The sequence below is a fragment of the Mesocricetus auratus genome, unplaced genomic scaffold (assembly GCF_017639785.1).
Source record: "Mesocricetus auratus isolate SY011 unplaced genomic scaffold, BCM_Maur_2.0 Super-Scaffold_100010, whole genome shotgun sequence".
NCBI lineage: Eukaryota > Metazoa > Chordata > Mammalia > Rodentia > Cricetidae > Mesocricetus > Mesocricetus auratus.
In genome coordinates, this window is record NW_024429194.1 from 34,031,607 (window position 1) to 34,054,322 (window position 22,716).

Sequence of the window (22,716 nt, forward strand, 5' to 3'; positions counted from 1 at the left end):
GAACATGTTTTATAGACCAAGTTGGCCTCAAATTTAGAGTTCTGCCTACCTCTGCCTCTCAAGTGCTGAGATTAAAGATGTGCACCAACACTGCCTGACCTTTTTTTTTTTTTTTTAGGCTGGGTCTTATGTATCCCAGGCTGGCCTAGAATGTGCTATATAGACTAGGATGGCCTTAAACTACTGATGCTCCTTTTTCCATCTCCTGAGTGCTGGGATTACAGGTATTTGCCACCATACCAGGTTAGATGCAAGGCTGAGTTCTGAACCTAGGGCTTTGTATATGTTAGAGAAGCTCTCCACCAACTAAGATGCATTCCCAGTCATCCCCAAATCTGGCCTGGCTGGACCCATAACCTCCCTATCAAGCCTACACTGAACACAACCAAAGCCTAACCCCAATAGACTGTGATTCTTTCTGACCCTAAGCCCAACTCTAATCCTTTTCCAGCCCAGCACTGGCTGGCCTCAAACCCATGCCTGACCCCAAACTCTCTGTTTTTCCTGCTCCTTCCTCAGAAAAATATCACACAACTCACTCCCTGCACTCAGGCATCTGACACACCTGCTGTGCCGCAGGTGGGGTGGGGACCGAGCAGCTGTGCTCCAGGTGGGATGGGGGCCAAGCAGCTGTGCCGCAGGTGGGGTGGGGACCGAGCAGCTGTGCCGCAGGTGGGATGGGGGCTGAGCAGCTGTGCTCCAGGTGGGATTGGGGCTGAGCAGCTGTGCTCCAGGTGGGATGGGGACTGAGCAGCTGTGCTCCAGGTGGGATGGGGAGTCAAGCAGCTGTGCCGCAGGTGGGATGGGGGCCGAGCAGCTGTGCCGCAGGTGGGATGGGGGCCGAGCAGCTGTGCTGCAGGTGGGGTGGGGGCCCAAGCAGCTGTGCTGCAGGTGGGGTGGGGACCGAGCAGCTGTGCTGCAGGTGGGATGGGGGCCGAGCAGCTGTGCTGCAGGTGGGGTGGGCGGGGCCTCACCTGCCAGATATACAACAAGTAGTGTTCCTTCTCGCCTATGAGGTAGGTGTAGAGCAGCAGGTAGCAATCTCCACCATAGAAATGGCCCAGCCACTTGGAATCCACAGGCACCAGCTCTAAGTTCTCTATGCGCCACACCTGGGACAAGAATCAGTCCTGCGTGAGGTCCCGACTGCGTGAGGTCCCGACGGGATTCCACTACCCCTTCCACCCACCTGTCGTTTTCTTTCCCTCACTCACCTGTACTTCCCCACTCCCATCATCCACCATCTTCTGCTGGGCAGCCACTTGAGGCTGTACATGCATGGACATAGCATCAAACTTGACCTGTTCCACCCTGGCTGGAGAGACAAGGACACCAACTGTCACTAGCTGAGGAGGCCTGCATCCTCTCCACAGCTCAGAGTGCTGGATGGTATCTGTAGACCCACACGGCCGATGGAGAAACTAAAGCCAGACAGAGTCAACTGTCTATCCAAGGTCACACAGATGGAAAGCAGCCAAGCTAAGTGACAGCCATGCCCTTACAGCACTGACCTCGTCTGTGGCTGCCAGGGAAGCTGCTGAGGACGGTCAAGGGGGTCAAGAGCAGAGAGCTCCATTTAATCCGACTCCCTATAGCATTCAGACTTCAAGCGCTGCCTAGCCTCCCAGCTTGGCAGGAAGCCCACAGTGATGGAGGCTACATGCTGTCCTCTCATTTGAACCTCTCCTCCAGTGTCTGGTACACACTCTGCCCTCACTCAGCAAATAGTCTGGTGAGAGGCTGTTTGGTTCCCCAGGAGGCTCAACCCCATTCCACATGAAAGACAAGTCGTTTGAATTCCCTTTTTTGTATACCTCTTGATTTCTTTTCTCCCCTGGGCTCTCCCACCAGGGAGTTGAGAGCCATGGAAAGATGGTAGGAGAGGGGCATCAGGAAAGGAGAGCAGGGGGCGTGGGTTCTTACCCACGGAGCCCACTGTATGGGTCTTGCCCAGGCCTGAGGTCTGATTGGGCACTGTCCACTTCTGGAAGAGCTGCTGGAAGATGGCTGACTCGGCCCCATCGTTCTGCACCTCAACCTGGGTGCTCGGTGGGTACTGCTTGGCTTTGATGAAGTTCTGGGAAAATAAGAGGGCCACTAGAGGCTATCGACTCCTGTCTGTTGTCTCCACACCCCCATGCAAGCCAAAGCCAGATCCACCGGGTCCCAACCCTGAACATGCCCAGCCCCAACTCCAATGCTGACCCCAAACTTAACTCTACTAACCTCCTCCAATCAAGGCCAGACCTGATAGTGTCTCAAACCTAACACTCTAACATCAACTCTGAATCTAATATTGACCTAACTCTGATCCCAACAGATCTGACCCCTAATTTAACTATACCTCCTCAATTCTAATCCAGCACTGACTGCAGACACAAACCCTGACTAGGCCCTAGCTCCAAGCCCACTCAATCCTTTTGAAGGAAGACCAGCCATTCCCTTTTCTAAGCCAAGCTCTTGTATGGGGAAGAGACACCCAAAATCCTGGGTAGGCCCAGGACTGACTGGTGGTCAGCTCACTCATATGCTGAGAACCAGGAAGCTGGTGACCTATGGTCCTCAGCCCCCACAACAGGATCCATTTGCACTTAGCCCTTCCAGAATCTTCCTTGGACTCTGCCTGGTGCTGTATTGCCTGTTCTGAATCCTATTCTTCTACTACTGCTGCTAGACCAGAAATTCTCAACCTGTGGGTCTCGACCTCTTTGGGGTCACGTATCAGATATTCTGTGATTAGTAACAGTAGCAAAACTACAGTTATAATGTAGCGATAAAATAATGTTATGCTTGGGGGTCACCCCAACATGAGGAACTGTGTTAAAGGGTCACAGTGTTGGAAGGTTGAGAACCACTGGGCTGGACCCTTTCCTTACCAGGGCCTGGTTCATGGCTCCCTTCCTCTCCTGCTCGTTAGCTTTTTTCCCCTTCCACACGAAGATCTTCATGCCCCCCTGGTCCAGGATGTAACAGTCCTAAAGTCAGTAGAGAGAAAACGAAATGAGCCTGTGGTATCGGTAAGCGGGGGAGACTGGCACAGCCCAGTCCTCCCCTACATCTGCTTTACCGCTTTCTCCCTCGCTTGGGTCCTCCAGCCCTCTCACCTCGTGGCTGAGCAGGTCCTGTGTGAGCGGCCGTGTGGCCACTTCCCGAACCACTAGTTTTCCTTCTGAGTCAGACACACTGCAGGACAAAGCAAGCCATGGATAGGAGGTGCCGCAACCAGAACACCCTACTGCGGCGCAGCAAGGCACCAGCACCCAGGAAGGCGCCCCAGTCCAGAACTCACTGGTACAGCTTGAGTGCAGCCTTAACCGCTGGCTCAACCGCTGAGTCCGAAATCGCTGCCTTGAGCTCCTTGCGCTTGCCCAGCACGTGGTTCATGATTGCCATCAGCTGTGGCGAGTCCCCTTCGTTCTCCCCATCTACCACGCCCACGTAGGTGCGCCCGCCCCGTTCCTGGTCTCGGATCTCTTTGGCCAAGGTCATGCCCTAGAGGGAAGTCACAGATGACCCATGAAGGTTGGCAGCAGATGGTGGAGTAGCGCTCACCACCCTGAATTCTGCTAGGCAAACCCCACCGCACCCTGCACATCTACAAGGGATGGGTGGAGACAAGGCTTTTCAGGTGTGTGAGGAAACAGTAGGAGCTCATGGGAAAGTAGATTTCCTCATAGGTAGGTGGGCAAAGGGTGGGAATGGGGGGCAGTAAGGCTGCTTTGGGATGGTCTTAGTTTTGACATTGTTGGGAATCTGTGGTTCCCTTCATGGTTTTGAACAAAAGCTGACCCTCAAAGATGTTAGCACTATACTCAGTCTGCCCAAATGCACGCTCACGGTACGCACACAACTCCACGTGTACATACCTATACACAAACACATTCACACACATGGCTCGGTTCCGTGAAAGCTCACACAAGCATGCGTATGCACACATAGTCCCATGGGTACCAGCTTTCATGTACACGCACACTGTATCTCACTCCTTTTCAGCCCAAATTGCCTCCCTCCATGGGCACTTTGGAGTCCCTCAACCCTTGTGGATAGTCAGACCTGTGTTTCTGTCTCCAGCCTAGCTCTCCGTTACCTCTTCAGATAGCAAGCAGTGCCCCATTTCTCCCTGAGATCTCCCCCCATCTCAGGAACGGGCCCTCCACTGTCCCTACTGTTCTCAAGTATAAGGCTTCGGGTCCTCATCCCAAAGAAAACGAAGCCCAGATTCCACCTGGTCCTCTGCCCAGCCCATTTCTACTCAGAAATCAGATACACTTCATTAGCTGGGTGCACCAGGTGAATGACCTAGCCCTTTTCCCCAACCTGCTGGCCACTCTGGTCTACTTTCACTCATACCCAGAAGTACTGGGGAGAACCCTGGGGAGTGGAGGTGGTTGGGGGCATGGAGCAGATTTGACTGATCAGGTGGCGCCGAGGTTGCTGAAGCAGGTGGGGCATGATGAGTTACAGAGATGAGGTGCCCTGTCAGGGTTACCTGAAGTCTCTCCATGCGGTTACTCTCTGGCCCATTCCACTGGATGATAAGCTTGCCAAGGTCCAGCAGGAAGACATCTCCTCTGTTGAAACTCTTCCAGGACATCTCCACCTAGAGGGCACAGGGAGGTCCAGAGCCCACTGAGAGCCTCATCAGCAACCTCTCTAGCCACCCTCACTTCTCTCAGCCCTGCCCAGTTCGCAGCCAGTGTCCTGGGTGGGCCTGCCCACCTCTCCAGCCATCACATTCCTCTTGCCCTTGACGTGCAACAGGCGCTGGACGTCACAGGAGTTCGTTTCCACATGCTTCATGCCAGAAGCCACTCCCCCTTTCTTGATCCTGGGAAAGAAAGGACAACTGACTCAAAGGCATTGGGATCAGGAGTTATGCCAAGGTCCTGAGCTACCTGGGGCCCTCAGAGGCCCCGACTGGGACAGGCTAAGGCAAAGGAAATACTGAAGGTTCGAACATCAAAGTCACACTCGGCATCAGTGTCCTCCGAGCCCTTGGTTGGCCTGTGGCATGCTGTTGCACCTGATGCTGTAATGTAGGTCTCCTGGCCCCTTGCCCTAGCTCCCTGCCCTGCACAAGGTTTGCAAAGATAATCATAGTAACCTGGAGAGGAGAAAATGGGAATAAGGTCAGGACCCCAGGCACAGGGCACTGAAGTGGAGGAAGGGAGAGAGATGCCACTCAAATGTCTACAGAATAATGTCGGGCTGTGTTACCGGCAGAAAAGAGCAAGATAAAAAGGGGAGGTAGGGACTAGGGCTGATTGGAGAGCTTCGGTCTTCTACAACAAAAAGGCAACTCAGCTCTGGAGAAGCCGGTGTTCCCATGAGAAAATCCAGCCAGACAGAATTTAAGACTTTTCTAGAAAAGGTTGAAGGCATGGGTTGTTAGGGAAAGGCCTGATTAGAGTAGAGGGAGCTAGCCTGAGGGGCGGGGCTCGGTGTGATAGCCTGAGGGGCGGGGCTTGGGTGACAGCTTGAGGGGCGGGGCTAGGTATGACAGCCCGGGGAGCCTCAAGCACTGGGCAGGAACTAAAGCACAGAATTCACAGGATTTTAGAAGAGCTCAAGGGGTAAGTCAGGGGAAAGTAGACTCAGAGAGACGGGGTCCAGGTCAGGGCAAAAGCAGAAATAAGGGTGGAAAGGTAGAGAAAAATGAGCAAAAGCCATATGAGCTTCCCACAATCCCCAGAGCTTTCTTCCTGGTCACCTCCCACTGTCCAGCCCCATACTGTAGGCCTTAGTGTCCCTGACTCTTCAGCGCAGCCCCCATGTCCCAACCCCCACCTCCGATGACCAGACTTGGAGCTTCCCCGGCCCCGTTGCACCCCTCCTTACACAAGGCCTTGCTTGAAGTGGCCTCGGAAAGTCTCACTCTCGTTGCCTTGGACCTCGCGGTGCTGGACAGCCCGACCCTTCAGGTAGTCATCCATCTGTGTTGTGTAGATGGCCGCTGCCCCCTGCTCATCCTGGGATGAATTCTGGCCGATCCAGTAGTGGATATCATAGGTCAGGGTGCTGCTGGTCTTGTGGATCTGGGGGAGGAGGCCACCTGTATAGTGAGACCTGGGTTCCCATGGTCCCCTCTCTCATTTGTAATACCTAATACCAGGATGGTGTTGCCAGAATAGTTACCATACTGTACTGTTTATTAAATAGTAACAAGAAAAAAATCCATATAACTTTCACCACGGATCCCATTAGAATTTTTAGAGTTGTGAGCCCACCTACTCAGGTGCTCTACAAGAGCAGTGTGCATCCTTAACTGAGCAGCCATCTCTCCAGGCCCCCAGATGAATTTTTTTTCCAAATGTTTTTGAGCCATAGTTAGTTGGATCCACAGATATCATGTGGACACAAATGCCTGCTTCATACATAATGGTTGTGTAGATACATCACAGCCGTTTTCAATCTGTGACACACAGCCCAGCTTTTCACTTACAGTAAGAATGTGGTTAATTGTTAAACATATAGCTTCAAACTTTAGGAGCAAGCAGGCAAGAGAAGTCAATGGAACCCAGATGACAGGAAAAGAGAACTGAGTCCTACAAACTATCCTGTGACAGCACGTGCACGTTGGCTTGTGTGCCCCCGTGTGTGTATACACATGCATGCAGATTCACAAAGGAATGAATAAGTAAGCATAGTTTTGAAAAACTTTGAAGATCAGAAGCAAATCAATAGAAGAAAAGCACAGCTGGGCGCTGGTGGTGCACACCTTTAATCCCAGCACTCAGGAGGCAGAGACAAGTGATCTCTGTGAGTTCCAGGACAGCCTCCAAAACAATACAGAGAAAGCCTGTCTAGCCGGGCGGTGGTGGCGCACGCCTTTAATCCCAGCACTCGGGAGGCAGAGGCAGGCGGATCTCTGTGAGTTTGAGGCCGGGCTGGACCGACAGCCTCCAAAACAATACAGAGAAACCCTGTCTCGTAAAAATAAAAAATAATAATTAAAAGAAAGCCTGTCTCGAAAAACCAAAAAAAAAAAAAAAGCATAAATGTCCTTAGTAGTGTTGGTGGTGCCAGGGTGTGGAAACATCAGGAAGGGATATGAAGATGACTGTGGGTTTTAGAGAGGTGGACCAGGGCCATCAAAGTGGCTCAGCAGGTAAGAGTGCCTGCCACTGTGACTGATGACTCCAGTTCAGTCCCTGGAACCTACGTGGTAGAAGCAGAGAACTGACTCCCCCAAGTTGTCCTCTGAACTCCACACCTTCTCCATGACGTGCATAAACACGTGCACACTCGTGGGCACACGCACGGGCACATGCGCGGGCATACACACACACACACACACACCAAAAATAAAATAATAATAAAAGGTGAACCAACTCAGAAGGTCCCCTAAGACTGAATGAGTTCATGGCTCAAGAGCTAATACCCAGCAGGCTTTTCTGTCTGTTCAGTCCCCTCCTGGCCCGACCTACTTACAGCCAGGACTATATAGCAGTCACCATCGAAGAAGCTTCCAAAGGTGTTGGAAGGAACAGGCACCATCTGCATAGCCTGAGGAGAGAAAAGTCACAGTCGGCATGGTGGCAAACGTGTAGTCTTGCCTAGCTAGGAGACTGAAGCTACAGGCCTGTCTAGGTCTGGCCATTCTAGGCTGCTGTGTGTTGTGCTGATCATGTGACTGCACTAAGTTTGGGATCAATACAGTGGTCTTCCAGGAACAGGACATTATCAGATTACCTAGGGAGGAGTGAACTGATCCAGGTCAGGAAGATGTCACAGGAGCTACCTGAACCACCAAGTAGGGAAGCTGACAGGGGATGTGTAGGAGGATGGGTATTGAGGATGCAGGGTCTAGCAAGGCTTGGGTGTTGCTTAGCGATAGAGTCCTTACCAGGTGTGGCCCTTAGTTCTAACCCCAGCAGCACAAAATACCCCAAATCAAAAAGATCAGAGTCCAGGAATGAAAGGTGGGGGAAAGGGACAGTGGGGTGGGGGGATGGTGGGAGTTAGAGAGGAAACCGAGCAGAGAAGGACAGAGTGGAAGAGAGATGAGGGAGAAATGGAGAAAGGGGGAGGGGAGCAGGGGGTGAAACTGGCTTCAGGTGGTACCAGCATCTTCCTGAAGTGTGCAGAACATAGTTGGAGGAGACTGGGCAATGCCAGGCATTCCCACCCTCCTGAATCCCAGAACCCCCCTCCAGACAGGACTCACCTCGATTCTCCATATCTGTAGTCCTGGAGTGGTGATGTTTAGAGAGCCTTTGACTTGGGCGGTCAAGTTGGTCATGGTGGATGAGCCTAGAGGAGAAGCCATGTGAAAGCCATGGCCATTGAGCTAAGAGTGCCTCAGTCTCAGACTTGAGGCCTCGAGGAAGGAGGAAGGGACGCTGGCTCCCTAGTGGGGAGAGGGGTCCTTAACCACTGGAGTCTGGTCTCCAGCCTTCCCACCCAGCTTTGATGGTAACCTCTCTCGTTCAAATGCCTACATTGACTCCCTTAGTACCCGTTACATAGTCAAGCACTTAAAAGGCACCCCTCCTGGGCTGAAGAGATGGCTCAGCGCTTAAGAACACTAGATAGTCTTCCAGAGGTCCTGAGTTCAATTCCCAGCAACCACATGATGGCTCACAACCATCTATAATGAGATCTGGTGCCTTCTTCTGGCCTGCAGAGATGCATACAGATGGAACACTGAAGAAAAAAAAAAAGATACCCTCTTGCCATGCTTTTGAAACATGGTCCAGGCTGTCCTGTGTGCTACCACACCTAGTTTAAGCCTCTTCTTTAGCTTCAATCTCCCTGCTCTGAAGGCTTTTTGAGACAAGGTCTCATATAGCCCAGGCTGGCCCTGGACTCGGTATTTCAGATTGCAGATATGCAACACTAAGGCCTGTTTTATGCAAAGAAAATCACACAAACAAACAAACAAAAAAACACAAAAAGGCCCAGGGAGATCTTCCCAGTTGGGAAAGTGTTTGCTGTACCCCAGGATCCATGTTAAAACATGGTGGTGTGTGCTTGTGGTCTTAGCACTGCGGAGGTGGACACCAGCATATCCCTGTCTTGGTCAATGGCCTAACTGACTTGGTAAACTTTAGGCTACTGGGTAACCCTGTGTGGGAAAAAGGGGGCAGGGGAGCATGACAGCAGGGAACAGCGAGATGGCTCAGTGGGTAAAGTCATTTGTTCATGAGTCTGAACAAATGAATGTTATCCCTGGAACCCACATGGTGTAAGGAGAAAACGTCAACAAATTGTCCTCTGACCTACACATGTGCACTGTGGTGTGCACGCACACGCGAGCGCGCACGCGCGCGCGCGCGCGCGCGCACACACACACACACACACCCTGAGGAATGACACCTGAGTTTGTTCTCTGGCCTCCACACACAGATACTCATGTGTGAGCACCCCCCACCCCACGCACACACACAGGAAAAAGAAAAGAAAAAAAATGTCTTTGAAGTTCGTAGTGGCTCTATTCACAAGAGTGTCAAAAGTGCCAACATAGCCTGATCTACATCGTGAGCTCAGGACAGCCATGACTACATAGAAGACTCTGTCTCAAAAAAGGGGGGTAGTGGTGAGGGGGGCAGGGAGGAGTAGTGGTGATAGTAGTGGGTGGGACCACAGATGTCTATCAGTAAACAAAACAGGAAGTAGTGTATCCAAACAAAGAAACACGATTACACCATAAAATGGAGTACAGTAGTGACACATGTCCCCACACAAACTGTGCCAAGAGAAAGGAGCCAGTCATAGAAGAATGCATATTAAGTCATCCCATTTACATGACCTTGTCAGACAGGCAAATCTGTAGGGGCAGAGACTGTGGTTTCCAGGTTAGGGGGAGGGGGAACAGGGTACTAGTGGGCAACGAGTTTCCCACTAGAATGACAAGAAAGTGCTGGAACTGGAGAGCAGAGGGAGCTGCCTGGGTTGTGAATGTGTTAAGTGTCACATAACCGCCCGCATGAGATGGGGACTGGGACTGTAGCCCTGTGGCAGAGAGCTTGTTCAGCATGCACAAGGCCTAGAGTCCCACCCCCAGCTCCTAAATAAATAAATAGAATAAAATGACCTGGTGTGGTGATGAAGACCTGTAACCCCAGCACTGGGGAGAAGGGCGGAAACAGAGATAGGATAATTTAGGGTCAAGCCAGCCTGGGGTTTTCTATAGATGTATGAATGGATCTCCATCTTTTGAGTAATTTGCCATAATATTACAAGAGAGCATGCTTGTCCCTCACCAGGCCCCACCAACATCCTCCAATCTCTGTGATTACCGCCTAGAATATTTTAAGATTTATTTATTTTATGTGTGTGAGTGTTTTGCTTGCAGGCATATGCAGATCCCCTGGAACTGCAGTTACAGACAACTGTGAGCTGCCATGTGGCACTGGGAATCGAACCCAGATCCTCTAGAGAAGCAGCCAGTGCTCTTAAGCACTGAATCATCTCTCCAGCCCCCAGAATAATTTTGTTTTGATTTGGGGGACAGGGTTTCTCTGTGTAGCCCTGGATGTCCTGGAACTCACTCTGTAGACCAGGCTGGCCTCGAACTCAGAGATCTCCCTCCCAAGTGCTCGGGATTAAAGGCGTGCACCACCACACCCAGCTGTTGCCCAGCTGTTCTGTAAGGGCAGGGACAATTTCTGTCTGCTCAGTACTAAATCCCAGCATTAAACTGGGTGTGATGCCCAACACCTATAATCCTAACCCTCAGGTGGAGACAGGAAGAGCAGGAGCTAAAGGTCATCCTTGGCTACTTAGCAAACTTGAGGCCATCTTGGGCTTCATAAGATGCTTCCCAACAGTAATTAGGTGTTAGCAAAATGGCCCAAATGGAATAAGAGAAAAAACACCCGAAATTTTATTCTCTGACTGTCACAAGTGTGTTGTGGCATGCACATGCCTACATATATACAGAGTCAGTCAATGTAATTTTTAAAAATTAATTAAATCTCCAGCATTTAGTACAATACCAGTTATTTGTTGGATGCATAAATGAATGAGTGAAGGAAATCAGGGGAAGAGTAAGGAGAAAGGGATGGTTTGGATGGATGGATGGATGGGTGGATGGATGGGTAGATGGATGGATGGGTGGATGGGTGGGTGGATGGATGGGTAGATGGATGGATGGGTGGATGGGTGGGTGGATGGCTGGATGGATGGATGGATGGGTGGATGGATGGATGGATGGATGGGTGGGTGGATGGATGGGTAGATGGATGGATGGATGGATGGGTGGGTGGGTGGGTGGATGGATGGATGGATGGATGGATGGATGGGTAGATGGGTGGATGGATGGATGGGTGGATAGGTGGATGGGTGGATGGATGGATGGGTGGGTGGATGGTTAGATGGATGGATGAGTGGATGGATAGGTGGGTGGGTGGGTGGGTGGGTGGATGGTTGACAGACAGAGACAACCTGCCACCACGGTTAACCACCCTCCACCCACTGGGCTCGAAGAAGCCTCCCTTTCCCAAGCTGTCCCTAGTATTGCCTCTTTCTGTTTGGATCTATAACTGTTTGTTCCAGCTGCTGATCAGAGTCACCTGGGACCTTTTTAAAAATACTGATGCTCCTAAGCTCTGAGCCTGCATCCCTAGGGTGTTCTGATTTAATTAGGCCAGAATTGGGCTCAGGGCTTGGATACTTTGTTTCTGCCAGAGATGAAACCTGAGTCCTTTGAAAACTGGCCAGGATTCCTGTCGTGAGGCACAGTGAGAACCACTTGTGCCTGGTTATTCTCATGCTGTCTCTCAGCCCTCTCTACCAGGATGAGGGCCACCCATTCTCCTTGTGACTGCCCCAAGCTGAGTAGGAGCCAGTCACCCTTTATGCCTGTTCCTTGGCCTGGTGACTAACAAGTGCAAGGTCATTGACAGCTCCGTCTCTCCAGCTAATCTCTCCCTGCACTTTGACTTTGAGTCACATCTTGGATAATAAACGACTTGGCCTTTACCTCTGTGGACTCCCTCTTCTGAGCCCTGCATGGTGGCTTATCTTATGATATTCTGCCCACTCTGGTCAGCCCGCCCCTTGGTTATCCAGACCACTATCCATCTGGGGCAACTTGCTGTGTTTGCAGAAGCCCCATGGGCCTGACTTCACTTGATATCCCTGTTGGGATGGCCTCCAAAATCACATATTCCTTAACAGGAAGGACAAACACACACACACACACACACACACACACACACTATCCTGTTGGTTCAGCAAGACCAATTTGAGTACAAAGAACAGTATTTTCTGTTTTATTCCTGCCATCTTTCTTACAATGACCCTTTCTGTAAGACACTCTTCTGCACTCTCTAAGTAAGGAATGGTGGGTCATGGGTGAGCTAGGAGCAGAAGTCTTCCAGATGGACTGTCCTGCAGAAAATTGGCAGCAGTTAGACACAGGGGTGTTTGCTGTCACCAGGAAGGGGATAAAGGATTTCTGCCTCTCCCTGAAGGATTTCTGCCTACTCCCCTGCATCAACAGCATAGGCAGAGAGGGAGGACAACCTCCTTAGGGCCAAGTGGGGATGGCTGCCTCTGAGGTAGTCAGTCCAATCCATGGGCACCTCCAGCTGCTTCTTTTTTCTTTCTTTCTTTTTTTTTCAAGACAGGGCTTTGGAGGCTGTCCTGGAACTCCCTCTGTAGACCAGGCTGGCTTCAAACTCACAGAGATCCGCCTGCCTCTTTCTCCCAAGTACTGGGATTAAAAGCAGGCGCCACCATCGCCCGGCAACCTCCAGCTACTTCTACACCTACCCGTGTTGGTCAGAGCAAACACCTCTCCCTGACCCCAGACGAACCCCTCAGCTCTCTCGTCTCCCCTAAACTTCAGGGAGGACCGAGGGCCCTCATCCTTTGACCTGCCAGCAAGGAACCTGAGGTAGATATGTTCCTCAGCTTGAACTCTCTGGCTTGCCATTGGTCCCCACCCTTCTATAGCCCTAGCCCTGGAAGGACATTTGTCATCCAGGAAACCAAAAGGAAAACCAAAAGTCTGTGTAGGATTTGTGTAGAATTTCAGATACCTTCCCCTCTGTCCCTTCTGTCCCAACGGTCTGTCCACCCACATTCTCTTCCGGCACTCTGCCTTTTAGAATAATCGCCTGGCTGCTACCCTGGTCCCCAGGTTGTACCTATCTATACTTTTCCACCTCTGTCATACTCTCCTGGACTCAGTCAGGACACATTCCTAAAGGAAGCCTTCCCAGATTTCTTAGGGTGGCAAGGAGTCCTTTTCTCAGGGTTCCACTATGTTCCAGGCTGAGACCTTTCTCAGCCCTTACCACATAGTGACAAAAAGACCTGTTTATAAGTCTAAAGTCCCAGGTGCCACAACCTGCTCAGATGGGATATTTTTTGATGGTAGTGGTTTCTTATTTTGTTTTTTGAGACAAAAATCTAACTCTATAGCCAGGCTGGCCTCAAACACATAGCAATCCTCCTGCTTCAGCCTCCCAAGTGCTCAGATTACACACATGACTCGCACATGCTTGTAGCGGCCAGCTCATTGCCCATAGAAGGTACACAACTCACACACATACAGCTGAAAGAATGAACTCCTGTGTCAACACATAGATGAACAGAAATGGGTTAATTTAAGTTGTAAGAGCTAGTTAGTAATAAGCCTGAGCTATCGACTGATTTTTAATTAATATAAGCTTCAGTGTGTTTATTTGGGAGCTGCTGGAGGGACAGAAACTTACACTTACAATACTTGGTTGGGCTTTAGGAGAGATTTAGGGTCTTAATGTCTCTAGCCACCCATCTTCCTTAGCTATTATCCTATTGTTCTTGGGGTACAACTTTAGGGAACCCTAGGGTACCACTATGAGTCTTAGTTTCCAGTAATGCAGCTCTTAGGCAGACAGGAGTGTAGTAACATAGAGGGTTAGGTCACTCTTCCTTATACAAAGGATACCCTCCTGCTAACCAGGGCCTGAGAGCCCACCAGAAGCAGAAACTCCCAACCTCCAAATGACAGGAGGATTCCTGAACAGATGACCTTGGACAGAGTGAGTCCCAAAATTCTGGACAGGCTAGGCTTTCATGCCCAGCTCTGGTAAAATAGAAAATGGTGACTGGGGCCACTTCTAGGGCAGGGGTGAAATCCAGGCATGACGGTGCCTAAGGCCCTGTAGTCTCCAACTCCTGCCTGTCCCCTTCCTCTGGCTTCAATCACTGGATTCCTGGTATCTACAATTTATACCCCAGGATTCATAAGCCAAGGACCTGAGGTCCCAAGAGTATCCCGGGAATGGTGACACAAAGAAAAAAACTGTTTCAGACAAGGAAGAAATGGACAAAGAAATGAGCAGTGAGAGAGAATGAATGTAGTCAAGGAGACCAATAATCCCAGTTTTCTCAGGACTGTCTTGATTTCCATTCTATAAATCTCAGCCCCAGGCACTCTGCGTGGATGGCACCAGCCGAGAAGTGAGGGTGACTTACAGGGCAGTGGGCCTGGGAACTCCTTGAAGGCCCAGGAAAGCATGCTGCCTTCTAACTTCTTCCAGAACCTCAGAGAATGCCTTACCTCATCCCCAAACCTGCACCAACGTGCTACAGACAGCCCAGGCTTCCAAAGAGAAGCAAGGACCCTGTCCCCTCCAGCCACCCGCGATCCCCATGTGTCCCCACCCAATTGCCTTACCTGTCTGGAAGAGGCAGCCACCACCTGGGAGATCTTAGGAAGTTGTGGCAAGCTGGCTGCAGGAGAGCGACCTTTGTCCTCCCCCCCCCTCCTAGGAACTTCCCTCACCATATAAGGGAAGATAGGGCCCTAGAGAGAGAGAGAGAATAGGTGAGGGGGTGGGGTAGTAGGTGCCCAGGTCCCTGGGAACCTAGAGCTCAGCAACAGCCTGACAGCTAGAGCTGGTGTGTGCCCCGCCCATGGCCCCAGAGCTCCGGGGATGGGGTGCACTTCCGTTCAGGACCTGGGCTCTCCCTGCAGGTGGACAACCCCCACCAGGGCAGGCCACAGGTGCCTGAACAATTCTCCCTTCCCACCAAGAGGGGAACTCAACTGACCACTGTCCTGCCCTAAAGGGATGGCAAGGGAGGAGGGGGGAGGGCGGCGGCGGGGGAGGGGGACGGACTCCTGGAGTCTTGCTTTTGGAATTTAGATACACAGGCCAGGGTTCACACTTGGGGTACTCTTGGGACAGGTAGGGCCCCTGGCACCCCTACAGGCCTCTTCTATTCAGCATGACCCTCGCTCAGTGGGCACAGATAGCTTCCAGTCCTCCCCCTTTCAGAGCCACAGGCTCCATCTGGAGGTTTTATGAGCTGCCATAAACCAGTGCCTTTGAACCCTGCTCTACCACCTTCTCCCAGGAGTCAAGGGCCTCTACCTCCGGCGCTGAACCTGGGGATCTGTGTCGCTGCCCTCTGCTGTAGGTCTCACTTGGTGACCGGCTTTAAGTATAAAGCAGAAACGGCAGTCAGTGATTCCCTGCGGCCTGTGGAACTTCTGTCACCTTAGAATCTTGGTCCTTTAGGAGGGCAAGCTGGAGAGGGTGGCCGAGGGGATCCTGCCCCTTAACCTTCCCTAGAGCTCTAGAGACTCAATTGAATGTGGTGGGGGGGGGGATGCACAGTCAGTGAAGAAAGTAAACACACTGCAGGTGCTCTTTTGTTTTGAAATAACGTAGCACCCTTTTTTGTGAATGAAAAGGAGTGTGTGTCCACTCAGCTATAAGCAAAACGGAAGGAAAAAACTCCAAGCTAGATATTACCCATGAGCCAGGTGCTCATAGTCTATTTTGAAGTGTCTCAGATCCTTTTCCAGTGTGTGTGTTGTGAATATCTACTGTAAACATATATCTTCTATCAGCGTGTGTATGTATACTTTTTTTTGCCAACATATACACCTTTTATGTTTACTTTTATTTTTGTGTGTATGGATGTTTTGGCTGAATGTATGTCTGTGTACTGTGTGTTCGGTGCCTGTGGAGTCCAAAAGTGTGTGGAGTCCTCTGGGACTGACATCAGGAAAGCCTGTTAGCCACCCCATGGGTGCTGGGAACAGAACCTAGGTCTCCTGGAAGAGCAACATGTGCCTTTGGCTGCTGAGCCATCTCTCCAGTCCCACATATACCTTTTAAAACAATGAATTAATTACTACTATCATCATCATAATTATTATTATTGCATGTGGAGGTCAGAGGACAACTTTCAGGCGTGGGTTCCCTCCTTCCACTGTGGGTTCCAGGGCCAGGTACCAAATCTTCAGGCTTGTGCAATGCCCGTCTGTACCCGCTGAGCCATCTTACTGGGCCACATGCATTAGTTTACATCTTCATCTTCCGTCTTCTCACAGCAAATCCTAATGACAGCGGAGTTCATGTTAACAAATAGCTCAGGATTGGGTCTCCAAACTCCATCCAGATATTCTCATTCTAAATATTTGCCATTAGACTACATCCATTATCAGTGTAGGTGTGGACTCAGTGACACAGCATACAGCACACACCCGCCTTGTACAAGATCCTGGGTTCAGTTCCCATATTGCACCAAAAAGTTAAGAATTCCTAACAGCACCAGCTGTGGCTGCCCATGCCAGGAGGATTTTCTGAAGGAGTCAGAGGCAGGAAGATCACAGAGACAAGGCCGGGTTACACATTTAGCCAGGTGGTAGTGGTGCACACCTTTAATCCCAGAAATCAGGAGGCAGACACCGGTAGATCTCTGTGAGTTCAAGACCAGCCTGGTCTACAGAGCAAATTTTGGGAAAGCCAGGGATACACACAGAGAAACCCAGAAACCCTGTCTTGAAAAAACAAACAAACAAACAAACAAACAAACCACAGGGCCATGCTCTACAACCCAGCTGGCCTGAAATTTATAACCCCCACACCTCATCCTCTCAAGTATTTTAAATATAGGTATGTGCAACCAGACCCAACAGAGAATACATGGGGTTTTTTTGTTTGTTTGTTTGTTTTGGTTTTTTGAGACAGGGTTTCTCTGTATCGTTTTGGAGGCTGTCCTGGAACTCGCTCTGTAGACCAGGCTGACCTCCAACTCACAAAGATCTTCCTGCCTCTGCCTCCCGAGTGCTGGGAATAAAGGCATGCGCCACCAACGCCCAGCCGAATATATGTTTTTAAAAGTTGTTTTATGGCTACAGAGATGACCCAGTGGTTAAAACTACTGCCTGCTCTTGCAGAGGACTCTGACCTGGTTCCCAGCACACACATAACAAATCACAACCCTCTGTGACTTCAGTTGCAAGGGATCTGATGCCCTCCTTTTATTTCTGGGGGCACCAGCCACATGCATGATGCATATACACACATGCAAGCCAAACCTCCTACCACATACACAAAAATAAATAAATACATCCAAAACAAATTGTTTTAAAGTGTTGGAGAGTGATTAACTATGGGCTTGAAGTGTGAAAAGCCTTGAGTTCAATGCCCAGTATCCAAATAAATACATACATTTCTAATTTCTTGTTATTATAAATGCCAACCATATATAAAAGCAGAAACAAGCCAGGTAGTGGCGGCACACGCCTCTAATCCCAGCACTTGGGAGGCAGAGACAGGCGAATCTGTGAGTTGGAGGCCAGCCTGGTCTACAGAGTGAGTTCTAGGACAGGCTCCAAAGCTACACAGAAACCCTGTCTTGAAAAACAAAACAAATAAAAAACCAAAACAACCAAGTGTGACAACTGTCTGTGGATTAAGGAATTAGCATATTTGGCATATGTATATGATGTCTGTAGATATATATTTCAAGGTAAGCTTCATTAAATACCATCACTCTGCAGCCAGTGTTTATCACTCTTTGATGTGTAGCTCAAATATGATCTCGTAACTGAAAGTCTGCACCAGTATTTATACCATCATCATCTCTCCAGTCCACAGTCCACTGATTATCTACACGCTAACCTTATCAGCCTTTTTATATGAAATCAGATCAAGAACAAGTGTTTCCTCCAGCTGTCATGTCTCATCAGCAGTTTCTAATCTAGAAAAGTCCCTTCCCCTTTTCCCCATGACATCAGCTTACCTAGATCAAGAGAACCATCTTGTAGGATGTTTGCCTCATGGGTGGGACCCAATTTTCCCTTATGGTATTATTTATTCATTCTTTAAAAGCAATAACTACAGCCGGGCGGTGGTGGCGCATGCCTTTAATCCCAGCACTCAGGAGGCAGAGGCAGGCTGATCTCTGTGAGTTTGAGACCAGCCTGGTCTACAATAACAAGAAAACCCAAACACACAGATCTCATGTAGTCCAGGCTGGCCTCAAACTTGCTTTGTAAGCAAGGAATACCTTGAACTTCTGGTTCCCCGGCCTCCACCTCCCCACTGCTGGAATCACAGGTGTACACCACACCTATGTTTTAAGGCAGTGCTGGGATTGAACTTGAGGCTCTGTGCATGCTAGGCAAGCACTATTTTAACTGAGCTACCCCCCAAGCCCTACTAATGCTTTTTTTCTGGAGTCCAAATTCAGATTTATTTATTATTTTATAGAGACAGAATCTCACTCAGTAGCTAGGCTGACTTGGAATTCACAGTCCTCATGTGTCAGCCATGAAGCATGTGCCAGCTTACTTTTAAAAAAATATGTCCTTATATTGGGTGAGATGCTGCATGCTTTAACCTAAGTACTTTGGAGGTAGAAGCAGGAAATCAGGAGTTCAAGGCCATCCTCAGCTGCATAGTGAGTTCAAGGCCAACTTGGGCTATATGAGATCCTGCCACCAAAAAAAAATATTGAGTTTTAGGCGTTGTATTACTAATTTTTGTTCTCCTACCATTTCTTAAAGCCTAAAATAGATTTCAATTAAAACTTCCTTTAGAAAAACGTTAGAGACCTGCCATCTCAAAGAAAATCATCATTAAGGATCACTGAAGAATTTTCCAAAGGCGAGATACCAATCCAGTAGGTCTGGGGTGGGGCCGGAGGTTCTGCATTACTGGCAAGTCTCAGGAGATGCTGATATGGCTGGTCCTTGAATGAGCACAAGGTCAAAGGTGATGACACTGAATTGCATCAGAGGACACTCAGTGTCAGGTTATTCCAACGTACACGAGAAGCTTGGTGCCTAGCTGACGGCAGCAGGTTCCCCACTTTCGATTAGGAATCATTCTGTGAGCCATAGTGTGCACCTGTGCTCCCAACAGCTCAATCAGCAGAGGCAGGGTAATTGTTTGAGTTCAAGAGTTCAAGGACAGCCTGGGTAACCAGGGAGATCTCATCTCAAAAAAAAAAAAAAAGAAGAAGAAATAATAGGCCTACCACAACAAATAGAAGTCACAGTTATGACAGTTTCATGCAACACACAAAGCCTTTAATTTCTCGCTTGTTTTTAGTTAGTAATTGTCATTTTGTAATTAATTTTTTAAAAATCGCAGGACTGATGATTAAATACAGAGCTTTGTATACAGTAGGCAGACGCCAAACTAACCCCCCCTTAGACCTTTTCTTTCCTTTATTCCTCCCTCCCTTCCTTCTTTTTTGCTAGATGTAAAATAAAAAATGTATTTATTTACTGGGTAAAGAAAGGGGTTATGGAGGCCATAATGTTCCAACTTGTAAATTCCTATCCTACTGATTTGTTTTGCTTTGGTTTTTGGTTTTTTGAGACACAGTTTCTTTGTGTAATGGCCCTAGAACTCACTTTGTTGATCAGGCTGACCTTGAACTTACAGAGGTCTAACTGTCTCTGCCTCTCAAGTGCTAGGATTCAATGTGTGTGCCACCACTCCTGGCTTGTTTTTTGTGACTATATAGCATTCTCTGGTGTAGCTATACCAAGGTCTACTTAACTAGTCCCTTATTGGTCAACACAGGTTGTTTCAACTGTTTATTATAAACACTTGAGTGGCCAGGTGGTGGTGGCGCACGCCTTTAATCCCAGCATTTGGGAGGCAGAGGCAGGCGGATCTCTGTGAGTTCGAGGCCAGCCTGGTCTACAAGAGCTAGTTCCAGGACAGCCTCCAAAGCCACAGAGAAACCCTGTCTCGAAAAACCAAAAAAAAAAAAATAATAATAATAAAATAAATAAATCTTAAAAAAAACAAAACAAACACTTGTGTGATTATGACTCATAAGCAGGTTTGCAAGTGTTACACATTTCACCCTGAAATACCTGAAAGTAGAATTGTTCAGATGCAAAGCTATCTGTATTTTTTTAAAGATTCATTTATTTATTATGCATATAGTATTTTGCCTGCACGTATGTCTGCAGGTCAGAAGAGGGCATCGTATCTCATTATAGATGGTTGTGAGCCACCATGTGATTGCTGGGAATTGAACTCAGGACCTCTGGAAGAGCAGTCAGTGCTCTTAACCTCTGAGCCATCTCTCCAGCCCGGCACCTATATTGTAAAAACCATTTTTTCAGTCAGTTGTGGTGGAGCCCACCTGTGATACCAGCACGTGGGTAGTAGAGGCTCAAAAATCAGAAGTTCCAAGTTGAGGCTGGGGATGTCACCCAGCAGGTAGAGCTCTTACCTACCAGCTACAAAGTCCTAGATTCGGTGGGAATCATAATGTAAACTGCACGTAGGAGGTGGGAGCAGGAAGCCGGAGAGGTGGTTCAGAGGTTGAGAGCACATGCTGGACAGCAGTGGTGACGAATGTCCTTAATCCCAGTACTGGGGAGGCAGAGGCAGGTAGACCTCTGAGTTCGAGGCCAGCCTGGTCTACAGAGTGAGTTTTAGGATAGCCATGGCTATACAGAGAAACCTTGTCTTAACAAAACAAAACAAAACAAACAAACAAAGTAAAAGTTCTTACTGCCCTTGCAGAAACCCTAGGTTTGGTTCCCAACACCTACAAGGTGCAACTCCAGTTCTAAGGGCTCCAATACCCTCTTCTGTCCTCTACAGACACAGCACATGTGTGGTTTGCATACATGTAGGGAGAGCATTCATATGTACATGAAGTTTTCAATATATAGGGCTTAGAAGAATTCACTATTGGCTGTCTCAAACAAAAACAAAAACAAAAAACAAAAAACAGCAAGACAAACCCAATCCAGGGCTGGTGAGATGGTTCAGTGGGAGGTTTTGCTGCTAAGTGCGAGGACCTGAGTACATTCCCTGAAACTTCTCTGGTAAGAGGGAACCCTGCAAGGTGTCCTCTGAACTCTACACGTGTGCACTTGAGCACATACACTAAATTAATTAATTAAGAAACAAAGGAAGAAAAACCACTTTTCTCTGATATTGCTGGTTCATTTTCAAGGTTTTACCATTTTATACTACTGACAGCAGTGTTGTATTAAATGTCTGTTTCCTGCAGAGTGTGTGTGTGTAATAAGCAAATGAGAGTATCTGCTCCACACCAGGCATGACTAGAGTGTCTCTACAGCTAGATGCGAAGTCACTTCCCCTCCTTCTTCAGCCCTGCCCAGAAGCAGATCAGTCATACTTCCTGCCCAGTTCATTTATCTCCTCCAACATCCATCCTGCCTCCCTGCCTATCTCCTCATTGCCGCTGCTCTTCAGACCCTTTCCTCATCTCCAGGACTCAGACTGTGTTCTCCTAGTATGTCTTACTAACCCTCATTTAGTTTCCAGTGTGCAGGTGACAGGTGTGTCTACACCCGTCTTAGTTTCCAGTGTGCAGGTGATGGGTGTGTCTACACCTGTCTTAGTTTCCAGTGTGTATGTGACGGGTGTGTCTACACCCCTCATTTAGTTTCCAGTGTGCAGGTGACAGGTGTGTCTACACCCGTCTTAGTTTCCAGTGTGCAGGTGACGGGTGTGTCTATACCTGTCTTAGTTTCCAGTGTGCAGGTGACGGGTGTGTCTACACCTGTCTTAGTTTCCAGTGTGCAGGTGACAGGTGTGTCTACACCTGTCTTAGTTTCCAGTGTGCAGGTGACGGGTGTGTCTACACCCGTCTTAGTTTCCAGTGTGCAGGTGACAGGTGTATCTACACCCGTCTTAGTTTCCAGTGTGCAGGTGACAGGTGTGTCTACACCCGTCTTAGTTTCCAGTGTGCAGATGATGGGTGTTTTCACACCCCTTCCTGCTTATGGGATCTTCGCGTCCCCTCAGTTGTACCCCATGCCTATTAAAACAAGGGGAACACTTTCACTGGACATGGTGGTACATGCCTGTAACCCCCGGACTTTAGGAGGGTGAGACAGGCAGATCGCCATTCAAGTTCATCCTGAACTTACATATCAAGTATCAGGTCAGCCAGAGCTGTGTACCAAGACCTCACCTCCAAAGTTGACAAATGAATTAAAAAGAAAAAAGAGCTGGCAACGTAGCTCCATTTGGTAGAGTGCTTGCCTAGAATGCATGAAGCCCCGGGTCGGATCCTCAGAGCCTCATAAAGCCAGCTTGGTGTCTCTTGTCTGTGATTCCTTTGTTGGAGAGGGGCAGGCAGCAGAATCAGGAGTTCAAGATCATCCTTACACAGTAAGTTATATAGTAAATGTGAGATTAACCTAGGCTACATGAGATCTGTCTATACATAAATAAATAAAAACACAATGAAAGTAAAAATAAGTCAGATGTGGTAAATGCCTTTAATCCCAGCACTGGGGAGGCAGAGGCAAGTGGATCTCTGAGTTCAAGTCCAACCTGGTCTACAGACTGAGTTCTAGGACAGCAAAGGCTACACAGAGAAACCCTGTCACAAAAAAGTAAGAATGAACAAACAAACAAATAAATAAAATATGAGATATCAACCCTTAATCTACAGCCTCCTTTCCCATCCTCCTCCACTTGGATGCCATCCCAACATTTTTTTTTTTTTTTTTGGTTTTTGGAGACA

The 22,716-nt window shown here is 49.0% G+C and overlaps 1 protein-coding gene across 2 annotated transcripts in view; it reads right to left on the minus strand.

Moving 5' to 3' along the window:
- The window catches only part of Vil1 (villin 1), a 30,321-nt gene extending 15,568 nt beyond the window's left edge, over positions 1 to 14,753 (minus strand). The window contains exons 1-12 of one of the 2 annotated variants that reach the window (XM_040753331.1): positions 14,615 to 14,753; positions 8,168 to 8,253; positions 7,432 to 7,506; positions 5,839 to 6,035; positions 4,720 to 4,828; positions 4,490 to 4,600; positions 3,290 to 3,492; positions 3,105 to 3,183; positions 2,877 to 2,975; positions 1,924 to 2,077; positions 1,215 to 1,315; positions 975 to 1,112 (exon numbers count right to left, since the gene is read on the minus strand). In XM_040753331.1, coding sequence (XP_040609265.1) covers positions 975 to 1,112; positions 1,215 to 1,315; positions 1,924 to 2,077; positions 2,877 to 2,975; positions 3,105 to 3,183; positions 3,290 to 3,492; positions 4,490 to 4,600; positions 4,720 to 4,828; positions 5,839 to 6,035; positions 7,432 to 7,506; positions 8,168 to 8,242 — 1,341 coding nt within the window. In that variant the 5' untranslated portion in view covers positions 8,243 to 8,253; positions 14,615 to 14,753. Of the gene's footprint in view, positions 1 to 974; positions 1,113 to 1,214; positions 1,316 to 1,923; positions 2,078 to 2,876; positions 2,976 to 3,104; positions 3,184 to 3,289; positions 3,493 to 4,489; positions 4,601 to 4,719; positions 4,829 to 5,838; positions 6,036 to 7,431; positions 7,507 to 8,167; positions 8,271 to 14,614 lie in introns of those variants that run through there. The other variant, XM_040753330.1, reaches the window with a different exon arrangement.
- Positions 14,754 to 22,716: the final 7,963 nt, after the last annotated feature.